Below are 15,177 nucleotides of genomic sequence, written 5' to 3'. Positions count from 1 at the left end.
ATGCCGGCTTCCTCCTGCCAGGCCCCACCTCCTAACTGTGAAGTTCTCAAGGGTGAAGAGAGACCCTCTGTTACCCAGTCACCTTTCAAAGGCCCCTTTGTTATTCAAGCTGTAGCCTGGGATAGCCTTTAAAGACACCCCAGACTGCCTCACCAGCAATCACTAGAGACCCAGCTTCTTCTTCCTGCACCTGGCATTGCACTTCGAGCCGCTGGTGTTCTTAGACACATTTTCATGGCTTACTGCTGGCCACGTGCCACCTCCAATGAACCCTCTGTCTCTTGTCCCTCTTCATGTTGGTTTATCTACTCGCTGCCACTGAATTTTGTGAGCTCTCTGTGCTCGCTGACTGTCCGTGTCTTCTCTGTACAGGGTGATTTGTGCATGCGTCCTCCACTTGTCTTTCCAGCTTCTCGAGGAATCTGCAGAGTACACACTTTAGTTTCTGATAAGTTCTGGTCCTCAGGTTTTCCTTCTGCTGCCTCTAACTTGCCTAGCTCACTCCTAAAGACTTTATCTTCCTGCTTCCCCTAACTGAAGGAGCGCTCACTGATCTTTGAGTCAGCCTGGAAGAAGGAGAAGGACATTGTGTCGAAGGAGATAGAGAAGCTCCGCGTGTCCATCCAGACCCTGTGTAAGAGCGCACTGCCCCTGGGGAAGATCATGGACTACATCCAGGAGGACGTCGATGCCATGCAGAACGAGCTGCAGCTGTGGCACAGCGAGAACAGGCAGCATGCCGAGGCCCTGAGCAAGGAGCAGAGGTAGGGGCTGCAGGAGGAGGGGAGGGGGTGAGGGCTGCAGGAGGGGAAAGGTGGGGGCTGCAGGAGGGGAGGGAGAGCTGGGGGCTGCAGGAGGGGAGAGGGAGGTAAGGGCTATGAGTGAGATACTGATGAGCTCGTTCAGAATTGTTACTAAAGAAATAGACTAGCCACTGAGAAGTGAGATTTATTTAGAGAGTTGTTTTATTTAGAGCAGATTTCTTTAGAAAGGTGTCCTGTGTTTGTAGTCAGTAATCTAGAAGCATGTGGTTTAATGTGTGACCCTTTTTTTCCCAGAACATATGATATGACTGAATGATAAATTTGTAAATTCATGTTACGAAAAAGCTGAGTTAGAATTGGTTCCCCTCCCTCCTTTTTTTTTTTTTTTGTTTGTTTTTTTAGACAGGGTCTCACAGTGTAGCATGGATGGCCTAGACTTCACTATGTAGACCAGGCTGGCCTTGAACTCACAGAGATCACCCGCCTCTGAGCATTGTGATTGAATATGTGTACTGCCATGCCAAAATGAAACTGTACTGTCTTTTCTTTTTTCATTTTTTTTATTTTAAATTTATTTATTTATTAAAGATTTCTGTCTCTTCCCAGCCACTGCCTCCCATTTCCCTCCCTCTCCCCTAATTAAGTCTCCCCCCCCCTCAGCCCGAAAAGCAATCAGGGTTCCCTGTCCTGTGGGAAGTCCAGGGAACCCCCCACCTCCATCCAGGTCTAGTAAGTTGAGCATCCAAACTGCCTAGGCTCCCACAAAGCCAGTACGTGCAGTAGGATCAGAAACCCATTGCCATTGTTCTTGAGTTCTCAGTAGTCCTCATTGTCCGTTATGTTCAGAGAGTCCAGTTTTATCCCAGGCTTTTCCAGACCCAGGCCAGCTGGTCTTGGTGAGTTCCCAGTAGAACATCCCCATTGTCTCAATGTGTGGGTGCACCCCTCATGGTCCTGAGTTCCTTGCTCGTGCTCTCTCTCCTTCTGCTCCTGATTTGGACCTTGAGAATTCAGTCCTGTGCTCCAATGTGGGTCTCTGTCTCTGTCTCCTTTCATCGCTTGCTGAAGGTTAATATTCAGGAGGATGCCTATATGTTTTTCTTTGGGTTCTCCTTATTTAGCTTCTCTAGGATCACTAATTATAGGCTCAATGTCCTTGGTTTATGGCTAGAAACCAAATATGAGTGAGTACATCCCATGTTCCTCTTTTTGTGTCTGGCTTACCTCACTCAGGATAGTGTTTTCTATTTCCATCCATTTGCATGCAAAATTCAAGAAGTCCTTGTTTTTTACTGCTGAGTAGTTCTCCAATATGTATATATTCCATACTTTCTTCATCCATTCTTCCATTGAAGGACATCTAGGTTGTTTCCAGGTTCTGGCTATTACAACCAATGCTGCTATGAACATAGTTGAGCATATACTTTTATTGTATGATAGGGCCTCGCTTGGGTATATTCCCAAGAGTGGTATTGCTGGGTCCGGGGGTAGGTTGATCCCGAATTTTCTGAGAAAATTAATTAATTTTCTGAGAAATTAATTTCAACAGCCGGGCGGTGGTGGCACACGCCTTTAATCCCAGCACTAGGGAGGCAGAGGCAGGCGGATCTCTGTGAGTTCGAGGCCAGCCTGGTCTACAAGAGCTAGTTCCAGGACAGGCTCTAAAACTACAGTGAAACTCTGTCTCGAAAAACCAAAAAAAAAAAAAAAGAAAGAAATTAATTTCATAGTAGAATTACACATCACTTTTATCACTTTTCCTATTTTCTTTCCTCCAGCCCATCCTAAGTATCCCTCCAGCGCCTCTGATGCCCCCACTCTCAAATGGATAGCCTTTTCTTTTTGATTGTATATGTATATCTGTGTGTACACAAATACGTAAACACTCCTGCTAAGTCTGCTTTTATTGTGTGCATATGGTTTCAGGACTGACCGCTTTGTATTTGTATTAGACAACAAATGTGGGGTTCTTTCTTACTATTATGTTTAGTCCTATGAATTTTTAAGTATGCAACATGATGAAATCTAAAAAATCACCGAGACCACTAGTGCTGATTCAAGTGTCAGCCCTGAGAGCCTTGCTTATAAAACCTGACCCTGCTCTACTGCAGCAAAGGGCTGTTATAGGCTTTAGCAGCCTGCAGGGAAAGGTTACGTTTGACTCCAGCATTCTGAGGCATAGTCTGTGCTTGTTCCAGTGCTCTGCCCAAGAGTGAAGAGGTCACCTGTCCCTGCTGAACAAATAGGGCATGGGCAGAGGGAGCCCCTCTAAGTCCTGTGAGCCTTATCCAGAGGAGAGGTGTCTCCTGGCTGGTCCAGGCTGGGTCCCACTGTCTGTGGGGACTCGGTAGCCCACTTTCCTGTTGCCCCTTGCTTCTTTTTGTGTGTATACTTTGAGGACTTCAAACCTGTCACTGAGGAAATATTAGTTTTTTTCTCATCTTACTTTTAAAGGGAATCTTACATGGGCTGGGGAAGCAGCTCTCTGTTATGCCAGCATAAAGCCCTGGGCTCTCCTGGTTTTGTGGGAAGTTAACAAGCTTGGCATTCTCAGGTTTGCTTGCACTGTAGGCCTGCCGGTTGTGAGTGGTGCTTGGCACCATCTTAGGGGTCTGACACTTAACTCTTGGCTTTTGGGTTGGAGGAAGTGTCACAGACGGAACTCTCAGGACACTAATGAGCCGCTCGTTGTCTCCCCCCACCCCCCAGCATCACAGACAGTGCAGTGGAACCCCTGAAGGCCGAGCTGTCTGAGCTGGAGCAGCAGATCAAAGACCAGCAGGACAAGATCTGTGCCATAAAGGCCAACATCCTAAAGAACGAGGAGAAGATCCAGAAAATGGTGCATAGTATCAACCTGACGTCCCGAAGGTGAACGGCCAGTCCTGCAGAGATGGAGCCCCCATCCTCATGATGGGAGAAAAGGCAGGAAACTGTCACTCTGAGTCCCAGTCTGTTGAGAAAATGGACTGCAGATGCCCGGACCCAGCTAGCTACAGAACTTTGGGTTTAGGCGCTAAACTTATTAAAAGGCCGTGTTGTTTTACCTCCTTCCAGCTGCAGTGCTCGCTACTTTAGTCTTCAGCTCGCCTTTGTGGGAGGGCTTGTTTCTTTGTTCTTTGGCAAATATGTTTTCTGCTGAAGCCTGTTTAATCCTGCCCCCGAATTTTCTAGCAGGTAAGTTGTGTCACCCCACTGGGGAAACGGCAGGTCTTTATTTCGGCTTTTGAGTCTCCCAGGAGGACTTCCTACCAGCACCAAGCAAAGAGTGATTGTGTACTTTTTGGTGGGTACTTAAAAATAGAACGAGGCTTGAAATGATTAAGTTACATTTTGATTTCTACCTGAAAGGGGTCATTTCAGCCTGTGTCCTTGTAAGGTGCCTGTCACCTGTGTGGGAATGCTGCCCTCTTACTATTGCCCGTGCTTCGGGGCAGTCCCCTCATGGCCCTGCTGTCTGCTTTTCTTGACCCTTGAAGTTCAGATGCCGAAAGAGAATTCAGTCTGGCCTTTATGGACGTTGTCTGATGGGAAACTGTACCGGGCCGCCTCCTTGGCTTTCTTCAGCCTCTAGGGTACTCCCCATGGATAAGCAGTCCCCCAGGCCCCCAGACCTTGTAGCGTGAAGGGCAGCACAGTTCTTTTCCTTCATGTAGGTGCATGCACCAAGAGCTGGGAGTGCCGAGAGACTAAGGAAGAGAGTACACCAACTTAGAGTTTGTGTTTGTTTTCCTTTTTTAAAGGTGCATAAATTATTTTTTTATGGTTTATATTCAGTTTTTCGCCTACATAAAGTACTGTAAATACTTCCTAAGGTCTTGAATTATTGTATAAAGGGTCTCACTGTCTTTGGAGGTTCTTACCGGCTTAAGGTCTGAGATGACCCTCATGTTTCTGAGTATTTATTATGTTCACCAAGGCGAGCCCTGGTAAGTGTGAAGACTGCCTGAGCACATTTTGTTTCCTAAAGACTTACACACGGCACAGCTAGTGTTTCTCAGTCAGTGGAAGGCAGCAGCCGAGTTCTCAACTGGGGGCTATAGGGACAGTATGTAGACTCCCTTCAGCTGGTAGGAGTTCTCCTTGCTGAAGCACAGCACACTACTCTGCCAACCAGATGCTTCTGAATAGTTTGAGGGGGAGGGAAGGATTGTTTGTCAATAGTCTTTTGTATGTTCATAATCTCTTTTCTAATAAATTGAATGACTTAGCCATAACCCTAAGTGAACCCTATGCAGCCCAAGTTAAGATATATATAAAAACTTTTTGAATTTGTATATATGAATAGAATTTTTATGTTGCAAAATTATATACACTGTATGTGAGTAAATTTTATATTCTGTAGTCTATCAGATTGTATCATAAAGTTTTATTTTTCTTTTATACATAAATCATTAAAATAATCACCTATTTTTCCTATAAGTGTACAGATTGTCAAGTTGATGCAAAAAAGGTTGTAAGCTTTTGGATTTTTAATATTCGGGTGTGTTCAGGGGAAATAACTTCTCATCCATACTGGGACACACTGCTTTTCCTGTAGTGACTGACACTTTATGAGCCTGCTCATCCTCTGCTGAAGGTTAAAGATCACTTGTGACATTTCTGAAGGCCTTTGTGTGTGACTGTCTGTCTTGAGATGTACAAATTATTTTGAGAGAGTACAGAAGTGGTATCCCTAGTTGTTTCCGTCCTGTGGTTCGTAAGTTTTCTAGAAGTGTGGACTTGAAGTTACAGACTCAGCCGATGCTAATCTGGGCTTAGAGGAAGTGTGTGGAAATAGCCCGGATGCAGTGGGTAAAGCGTTCACTATGCAAGTGTGAGGACCTGAGTCGGGACCCCAGCACCCACGTAAAACAGCCAGATGTGGTAACTCACATCTGCAGTCCCAGGGCATCCTCCAGCAGGATGAGAGACAGAGATAGGTAATCCCCAGGGGTTGGACCAGCCTGGTCTCTGCAGCAGCAAACAAGCCCCTGCCTCAGATGAGGAGGAAGGTGAGGCCTAAGTTCCCTTCTGCACATGCACTCATACACAGACCCAGACACACAGTTGAAGCAGCAGCTCAGGGCTAACCTTCGGACTTGTTTTCCTCTCAGTGGTCAACTTTACAAAAACTAATAGTGAGTAAATATGTGAAGACAGAGTTACCCTCCCTGCTGTGCCTGGAGTGCCAGTGAGAATTTGGGGTGGGCAGGCGTCCAGTTAGTGTTGACAAAGGATTTGGTGATCTTCCCTTGCTTTTCCAAGCTGCCTGAACTAGCCAAGTTCACCCTCTATTTTTGATGGGCACAAATAAGCAAACAGAAAATCTCTTTAGCTGCGGGTTTTAAGCATTAAGTTGGTTGAAGTAGTTTGAAAACATCCTGGAAGTGCTCCACGTAAGCCCTGCGGCCTGCAATACCGTGTACAGACGCATTTCTTCTGGGATCCTCACAGCCGCTGCTCCCCAACCCTCTCAGAGCCTCAGAGGGGCCAGGCGCAGCAGGCTGCTCCTCCAAGAGAGCTCTCCTGTTGCCTCTAAAACTCAAGACCTCTTCATTCCTTTATTTTTAAACCTGTCAAGACATCCATCTTGCTGTTAAAATACTTGGACTCCTAAGTCGTAGAAGGTCACAATATCTACAGAGCAAAGAGGCCTCTGGAGAGAGTGAGCGGGGCTCCAGTCACCTCCAGACCCTGCTTGCTTGTTACTTTCTTGACCAAGTATGAACCAAAATTTGAATTTTCCTTCCTTCTGTCTGTTGTTTGTGATCTGTCTTTCTGATGTGTTATGCCTCTCCCTACCAAGGGCCTTGCTTGGCATTTATTGAGAAAAGGTATTACTGCAGAGTTGAAGAAGGTACTTATTACATTGTATATGGTATTCTAGCAGTTTCCATTCCGAGGATGAGTCAGGTATCTAATCCATGAAACTATGTAAACTCTGACTTCTGGACATCTCTTTTCTAACTATATCTTGATCCTCCCCCACCCCCACATACACACACTGTGACATCAGAAACATTTTGTGTAACAGAGAGAAAATTTTGTCCAGATAAATGAAGCATTAAGCTCATGACAAGGGCTGGAGAGATGGCTCAGGGGTTAAGAGCATCTGCTACTCTTACAGAGGACCTGGGTGCAGGTCCATGGTGACTTAGAACCATCAGTAACTCCTGCTCCAGGGGCTCCATTGTCTTTTGAACTCCCTTGGCACACACATATACAGGCAAACATCCATAAACAAAAAATCTAAAAAAATTTAAACTTATGATAAAAACGAAAGCAAGGAGTATACGTATATACCAAGGTTACAATTTTATATGTTTGTGAGTAAGGACATGGGCAACGTGGATTATTTACGTATGTGTGGTGTGGTGTGCTCATGCATGTGTGTGTGGTATATGCATGTGTGTGCATGTGTTCATGCCTGTATGCAGACGCCAGAGAAGGATGTTGAATGTTCCATACCCTTTCTTACCCTTTAATAAGAGTCTCACTGAACTTGGAACTCTTTTTTTTTTTTTTTTTTTTTTTTTTTTTTTTTTTTGCCAGCTAGGCTGGTTGGCCAGCAAGATCATGATCCTCCGGTCTTGTCCCTTTCCTCCCCCAGCACTGGGGCTGTACTCCTGTGTGGCTGTGCCTGTGCCACTTCGTATGTGGGTGCTGGGATACAGACTCAACCCTTCGTGCTTGTACTACAGGCACTCTGCCCTCTGAGCTGTCTCTTCAGCGCCTGAAAGTGGGCCTGGATAGGACTGAAGTAACCGGAGGCAACTTCATTGTGTTTAAAAATTCCCTCATGCGCTTGGGTTCTGATGGAGGAAGGTCATTGGTTAATTATAATAAAGAAACTGCGTGCCCCTCATAGGTTAAAACATAGGTGGGAGGAGTAAACAGAACAGAATGCTGGGAGGAAGTGAGGTAAGACGCCTCAGACAGAGGCCATGCTCCCCTCTCCCGGGCAGACGCCATGAAGCAAGCTGCCAGTCAGACATGCTGAATCTTTCCCGGTAAGACTGATGCTACTCAGATTATTAGAGATGGGTTGATCGGGATGTGAGAATTAGCCTGTAAGGGCTAGAGTTAATGGGCCAAGCAGTGTTTAAAAGAATACAGTTTGTGTGTTGTTATTTCGGGTAAAGGTAGCTGGTGGCGGGAGCTGGGTGGCGGAATGCAGCCCCGCAGCTCCTACTACAGGGTTCAGCATCTATCAGTGCAGATCAGGTGCTTGGATGTTAGGCCTGTCATGGAAGCCGGAGAGCCAAAGATTCAGGAAGTTACAAAGTATGGTTCGTATTGGTGATGTAAAAAAAAAAGAGAAGTGGCATATGGAGACATGTTAATATAACATTGATGTGTGTGTGTGTGTGCTAGAATTCAAAAGTTAGCCGGGCGGTGGTGGCGCATGCCTTTAATCCCAGCACTCGGGAGGCAGAGGCAGGCGGATCTCTGTGAGTTCGAGACCAGCCTGGTCTACAAGAGCTAGTTCCAGGACAGGCTCCAAAACCACAGAGAAACCCTGTCTCGAAAAACCAAAAAAAAAAAAAAAAAAAAGTTACTTTACAACAACAGTTGGGGAGGTGGCCAGCTCTCAGGGATCTCAGTGAGAATGGGTCCCTGGAAAAGAGTTGACGTTGTGACTCCACGTATTACTAAGAAAATAGAATTCCATCTCAAACCTGTCTTTGTTGTCCTTGTCCTACTAACCGGGAGGGTTCTCACATGGGAGGACAACAGTGCCCAGCATGCAGCCGTGAAAGCATAGCCCCCTTCGTTCTCCTAAGAATAGGTCTGAATTACTGAGTGCAGAACTGAGAGAGTCATCTCAGGGGCAAAGAGCAAAGGGCACAGTGGCCCCAGACACCACCCCTCTGGGCTGTCAGCAGGCTGTTCTGGGTCCCCTGTCTTTTGCCCTTAGGCTGGGATTTAAACTAAACAGATTTCCTATAGGAAATGCACACACAACCACACTCTGCTAAAGCTGCTTTTATGGACATTTCCCCTCAGAAATATTTCTCTCTGGAAAAATAAATTCACAGGATGTAATTAAAGCCATTATGTGTGTATGTTGGCCGAGCCTGTTCGTAAGTGCTTCACCAAACGGGCCACCAAATCAAGACGTGAAGGCGGGTTTTGTTTCTGTCTATCAACAATGATATTTATTAATTGCAGTGCAGGGCGTTTAGAGCCTTTATGGCTTCAGAAATAGCCTTCTGCTGGTTCCCTGCCCAAGGTAGTGCCGTTGATTCTGACCCCGGTGTGGCCTCTGCAGGAGCCTCAGCTTCCACAACAGCCCCGCTTTGTGCTGTGGCCTTTGGTTTGGGGCCCAGGTGGAAATAAATTCTAAGCATGAGAATAATTAACTTCTGAAAGAAAAAGTCCCCTAAATGGAGCTTGTGGGTAGGGTAGCACAGCTAAGAGCAGTTACACGCTGTGACTTCTTTGTCTTCTGTTTTCCGAGTCCTTTAGGGGAGCCTTTCATACACCACAAGTCCTGGCTGGGGATCCAGCTGGACTTGCTCCTGGTCCACAAGGGAAACCAGAGACAGTGTGGGCGTGTGGTGAGAAGCGCTCCTTTAGTTTCTGAGTGAGGAGCCTGGTGGCCCGCTGGTGAGGCCACAGAGCAGTCTCTCACAGTTTTTGAGTTGGTGGCAAGATGGTACTTTATGGGAGCACGTGACAGAACAAAACCACTCACTGCATGGGCAGGGAAGTAAAAGAGAATGAGGAAGGTCTGGGTCCCACAGTCTGATGGTACATTCCCAGTCACCCCAGTTTCTGACATTTGGCTCCTCCTAAGGCTTCCACAACTTCTAATACCATGGACTGGGGACCAGGCCTGTAATATCTGTGTCTTTTGGGAATAAACTGTCCTAGGAGTCTATGCTACTCCAAGTGGCTTGGTGCTGAGGTTCTTCACTGACGTTTGCAATGACCTTTGTGTAGCTGATTTGCATTCACAGGGGCCAGTTCTCTTGGAGGTCACTATTCAATGCTCTACTCTGGTCCATTGTCCCCGCATTCCTGGATCTTGTTGGCTCTGGCTGTTGAGGGACGTTGATCCACTTGTCCTCATAAACCCAGGCAAGTTCCCATGAGAGAAACACACACTCATTCCAGTAGAGGGAGAAATGAATGTAGGAGTTAGCTTCTCGGGAAGCTGTGAGGTGAGGTGAGGTGAGGTAAATGCTAGGGGTCACACAGGTAGAGCAGGCCTGGAGCCCAGGGCCCTGATGGACAGATGGGACACCAAGAGCTCTTGGGATGGTGTGAGGAGGCAAAGAAGCCACGTCCGTGTGTGTACAATAGGAGGTAGGGGGTGGGGTGGGTAGCTGGACTTGTCTAACAAAGGGCCCCAGATGTTTGCCTAAGGGGCACAAAGCTGGCCTTCAAGGGTCATTAGCAGATTTATGAGTCCAGCTGACAGAAGCTATGCTTTATGGGAGGAAAATGTTACCTGGCAGTGAGGACCACATAGCGAAGGGCAGAGTCCAGGATGTGGAGGGGCTGCAGCCCCAGCCTACCCTGCTGTGAAACTAGTCCTGTGTTCTGGAGCCCTCCTGTCCTGGATTCACTTCCTGATCTGGGCTGGGAGGAACTCTCAGATGCTTTGTGTCTGAGTTACTGTTCCTCTGGTCCTCTCCCACTTCAGGCTGAGGTTTCTTTAGCTCTAAATCTCCCACGAGCCAGGACCCAGGAGGCATCATACACAGGCAATTGCTGTCTTTGCCACCCCTGCCTCCAGCAGCTCATGGAGTGTAGTAATAGGAGCAGCGGGGCTGCGCCCCCAGCACCCTGGCCGCCTGCTAGCTTATGCCCCGAAATAATTACATGGACACTGTATTCTTTTAAACACTGCTTGGCCCATTAGCTCTAGCCCTTACTGGCTAATTCTGATATCCCGATCAACCCATCTCTAATAAACTGTGTAGCACCGGTCTTACCGGGAAAGATTCAGCATGTCTGACCTGGTGGCTTGCTTCATCGCGTGCGTCTGCCTCAGAGAGCAGAGCTATTGCGTCTGCCCGGGAGAGGGGAGCATGGCATCTCTCAGCTCACTTCCTCTTCCTCCCAGGATTCTGTTCTGTTTACTCCACCCACCTATGTTCTAACCTATCAGGGCAAGCAGTTTCTTCATTTAATTAACCAATGACCTTCCTCCATCAGTGGAGCACTTTCAGACTCTGCTCAGGTGAAGCCAGGATTCTTCACTGCAGGAAAAGAATTGCAGTGTAGGTCAGGACAAAGCCAGTATCGTGTTTACTTAGAAAAAGTGTTCACAAATACTGAAGCATGGGAGTTAAGAGAGACAACAGTTAGGATGGAGAGGAGTGCTTGCCACCTTTTCAGGGGACCTGTAACTCCAGCTCCAGGAAAAGCAGTACCAGACGGAACCTCTTCTGGCTTCCTTGGGCACTGCATGTATACAGTTTATACAAAGAACATTATTTTTTTTCAAAAGAAAAGTAAGGACAGTGGTCACACTCTGGAGTGGGCACAGGTTTCTCAAAAGAGTGTCACATTCCAGGGCCCAACTGTGGACAGATTTTGGTTTTTGAAATTAAATTGTTCAAAAGGTTTAAATATGAAGTAAACATGTTTTAGCTGGGTGTGGTGACTCATACCTATAATCTCAGCACTTGAGAGACTGAGGCAGGAGATTTGCCATGAGCTGGAGACCATCAGAAAGAAGGGAGGGGAGAGGAGGGAAAGAGGGAGAGGTTTTGAATTGACTGACTGATTTCACAGCCTTCTATGCTGGGGCCTGAAACCCTGGTGGCAGGGGGACAGCTGTGGATGTCTCCCATTGGCTGCTGTATGTACGCTTGCACATTCCCTGGCTTTGTTCATCTTTCCTAACATCTGGAACAGTGCTACAGGCAAGGGCAGAGAGGAGCTGAGAATTTTTCTCTTTCCACATTTTGCCGGTTCCTGGCTCTTCAGTGAGCAATGAGCCTCTGGTTCAGGTAACAGAGGACCTGGTCACTCAGCTTTGGAACTGTGACATCGGCTACAGGGCCCCCACCTTTGAAGGCACAGAATTGCTGTGATTTGAGGACCTAGCTTTGAAAGGCTGGGACCATAAGGCTCTAGTTACTGGGGCTTAAACTGTAAGCTCTGAGGTTTGGAAGTCTGGCATGTGAATTTCGGGTATGCAGGGCTGTCAGCACCGAGGGAGCTACCTCTGTGATTTTTATTCGAATGGAGTAAAATGACCTTCAGCCAAGTGTTATGACAGGAATATACATAAGGGCTGTCCATAAAGTTCTGAGATTTTCTATATCTGGTACATGTCACCCGTGGAATTTGGGGTCACTTCCCAAATTTGGGTTATCATCCAGTGAAGTGGCACTTCCCACCAGCTACAGTGACAGGGATAGAACTGATCTGTGGAGGAAGTGCCCCATTTGGGGTCCACCAGCAGGATGTGGACTCTGCCTCCCGGCACTTCACAAGTTGGCTCTGGGGCTTGGGTAGCAATGTCTGTAGAGCAAGCAGGGACAGGAAAAGAAATTCTGGACTCAGTGGTGAAACCTGAAGAATCTTCCCATCTCCACCAAGGATGGAGTTCCAAACATGCTGCTTCATAAGAGAATAGTAGATGTGCCCAACACTGCCCAGGGGTCAGGACCAGGAGAAATGTCCATTCAGGCCGCCGTTGATTCAATCTATTGCATAGTTCTCATGCTACAGGGCAGGAGCCGTGGAGGGTCAGCATACCTGATTGGGGGGTGGGCAGCATCCTTCCCTATATGCAACTGGGGCCTCAGGCTGGTGTCCCTGCTGTGTTTTGGGAAAGCCCTCTACCTGCCTGCAGTGGGAAAGGGCTGAGATGGGATGAGGGGCTGCTTGCTGGATTCCTTTCTGGTTAGGTTTTCTGAGCTCAGAAAACCTGGGAGAACTGGGATTTTGTAAGGGAGAGATATGTGGGGTTGGGTGTTCTTTGAGAAAAAGCTTAACCCAGTTAGCTGTAGACTCTGAGGTCTTGGGTACAGCTACAGCACTAATCAGGCTCCTGACCTTGGGGTTCTGACTTTGGGGGTGATGGTAAAGTGTGGGTCCTTTCATTTGCCTTACCCCAGGCACGAAGAGTGCTGCCATGTGTTGGGTGTGAGAGACCACCTTACCTTCAGGGAGCAAGGGCTGTTAATCTCTTTACCAGAGCAGCTGACCTCCCCAGGAGAGCAGTAGAGGCAGGTGAGGGGCATGGTGGTGTGAGAGGAAGGCTCTGCTCAAGTCGCATCACCTCCATGCAAAGGCTGTGAAAAAAGAGGGCAGCCCATGGGACCAGGGAAGGTGGCACAGTTGAAATTGACTGCATGCCAGAAACTTTGACAACCCGATCCAGGCAAGATCTACCTAATCAAAACCTTATTTTATTTAATAATTTTTTATACAATGTATTTTGGTCATATTCTTTCCCCTCCCCAACTTCCCAGATTCTCCCACTGACCCAACTTCATATTCTCACCCCTCTCTCTCTCTCTCTCTCTCTCTCTCTCTCTCTCACACACACACACACACACACACACACACACCTTTAGCCAAAACAACAACAAAAAAGGACACAAAAACATATAGTCCCAGAATCTCTTTAAAAAATAATTGTGCTGGGTCACTGAATCCCAGAACTTGGGAGGCTGAAGCAGGCTGATCTCTGTGATTTCAAAGCCAGCCTGGTCTACTGAAGAAATTAGCCATTTTAACCTTTTTAAAGTCATAAGCAAATACAATATAATCAACCCCAGGCCTTTTTAATCTTTCCAAACTGATATTGTTCCCATTAAAATACTAACTTCAGTGGGATGGAGCAGAGTATAGTTTCTGGCACTGGCTCACAACTGCCTGTAACTCCAGCTCCAGGTTGCCTAACCCCCTCTTCTGGCCCCTCACAGTACACATGCACATGTACACACACACACACACACACACACACACACACACACACACTGAATAAAGAGAAAAACCAATCTGCTAGGTATGGTGGTGTACTTTCCCAGCACCAGGGAAGCAGAGGCAGGTTGATCTCTATGAGTTCAAGGTCAGACAGGTCTACATAGTCAGCTCCAGGCCAGTCAAGGGCTACAGAGTAAGACCCTCTCTCCATGCACTGCCCCCAGTCTTTAAGAAGTTTTTGCTTGGGGCTGGACAGATGGCTCAGCCGTTAACAGCACTGACTGCTCTTCCAGAGGACCCGGGTTCAATTCCCAGTTCACAATTGTCTAAAAATGAAGTTCACAAGACCTGACACCCTCACACGAATGCACATTAAATAAAGTTAAATAAATTTTAAAAAAGTTTTTGCTTTCCCTTCCTTCTGAGGTAGGATAGAGAGGGAAATTATGGGGTCGTGAGGAGGATGAGGAGCCCCCTCATTCAGGAATTTGGTTGAAGCCTCTGGCCTACAGAGAAGCAGGAATTTCGGCACAAGTAATGGCTCAAGGCCTTCCCTCCTCCAATAAATCTGCAGTTTCTAGGACTCTCACCAGAAACTTGATTTACGGGAAAGGACATGTACAAAACTCCGGACACAACCAGTGGCTCCTGGTTTTACCTTTTCAGATTATAATTCCATCCAAGGCACATCTGAAGCCACCCTATAATCTCATATATACATACACATATAGTTTTGGAGTAACCTTTTGAGATCTAAACTGAGAGTCATCAAAATGGTGTATGTAGCTAGTGCTAAGGTTTGGGACTCCCTTGAGCTACACTTGGGTACGTCTTAATACTCTCTTCTAAGTCTTGTGGTTAAATCTATGTTAAAATATCTTTAATAAAACCTCAGATTTGCTTTTACTAGTTCTAGAATTCTTGTCTGAGTCAAAGCCATGAATCCAGTTTGGCCTGAGTTGCAGTCTCTATGAGAAAAAAGGGACATTCTCTGGCTCGGGTGACAGCAAGGAGTTTTATCTGTTCCCTTACCACAGGAACTCCCTCTTCTAGCCACAACCTGGTATCCACTATTCCGTTTCTGTTTCTACCAAGTTGATTCCTTTAGTGACCTCCTACGAGTGCACGATTTCTTCTTTATAGGTGGCTTATTTTACTGGGCTCAGTGTCCTCCAGGGTTGTCCATACTGTAGCCCGGGACCGAGACTTTTTAAGGCTGTGTGGATAGTCCACAGGGCCACATTTTGATGTGTATTTATCCGTCCGTGCACATCTGGGTGGTTTTACACTCGAGACATCCGAGCTAGGGATTTGTAGTTGTGGAGTAGAGCGGTAAGGCTGGGCCACCTGGCTCTCTTCCCTGCAGCATCACTGGTGTCACCGGTATCTCACGCCAGCGGCGCTCTCTGCTGTTATCAAGCCCAAACACCACCGCAGGAGTCTCTTCTCTTTCCCTTCAACACCCTCGATGCCCATGGCTCCAGGCTGCCCCACCCAGCTCTACAGACCTGGGTAGCTGAGCCAGCCTGGCGTG

At 47.2% G+C, this 15,177-nt stretch overlaps 1 protein-coding gene across 1 annotated transcript in view; it reads left to right on the top strand.

Moving 5' to 3' along the window:
* Traf3ip1 (TRAF3 interacting protein 1) overlaps window positions 1-5,111 on the top strand; it is a 48,555-nt gene extending 43,444 nt beyond the window's left edge. The window contains exons 14-15 of the mRNA XM_041650079.1: window positions 541-764; window positions 3,474-5,111. Of these exons, the coding sequence (XP_041506013.1) occupies window positions 541-764; window positions 3,474-3,639 (390 nt within the window). The 3' untranslated portion in view covers window positions 3,640-5,111. The remainder of the gene's footprint in view (window positions 1-540; window positions 765-3,473) is intronic.
* The last annotated feature ends 10,066 nt before the right edge of the window (window positions 5,112-15,177 follow it).

Source organism: Microtus oregoni, unplaced genomic scaffold (genome assembly GCF_018167655.1).
Source record: "Microtus oregoni isolate MIOR12 unplaced genomic scaffold, Mior012 000004F_ref0000308, whole genome shotgun sequence".
Classification (NCBI taxonomy): Eukaryota; Metazoa; Chordata; class Mammalia; order Rodentia; family Cricetidae; genus Microtus; species Microtus oregoni.
The sequence above is the reverse complement of the archived record's forward strand: the minus strand, read 5'-3'. Positions and strand labels throughout refer to the sequence as shown.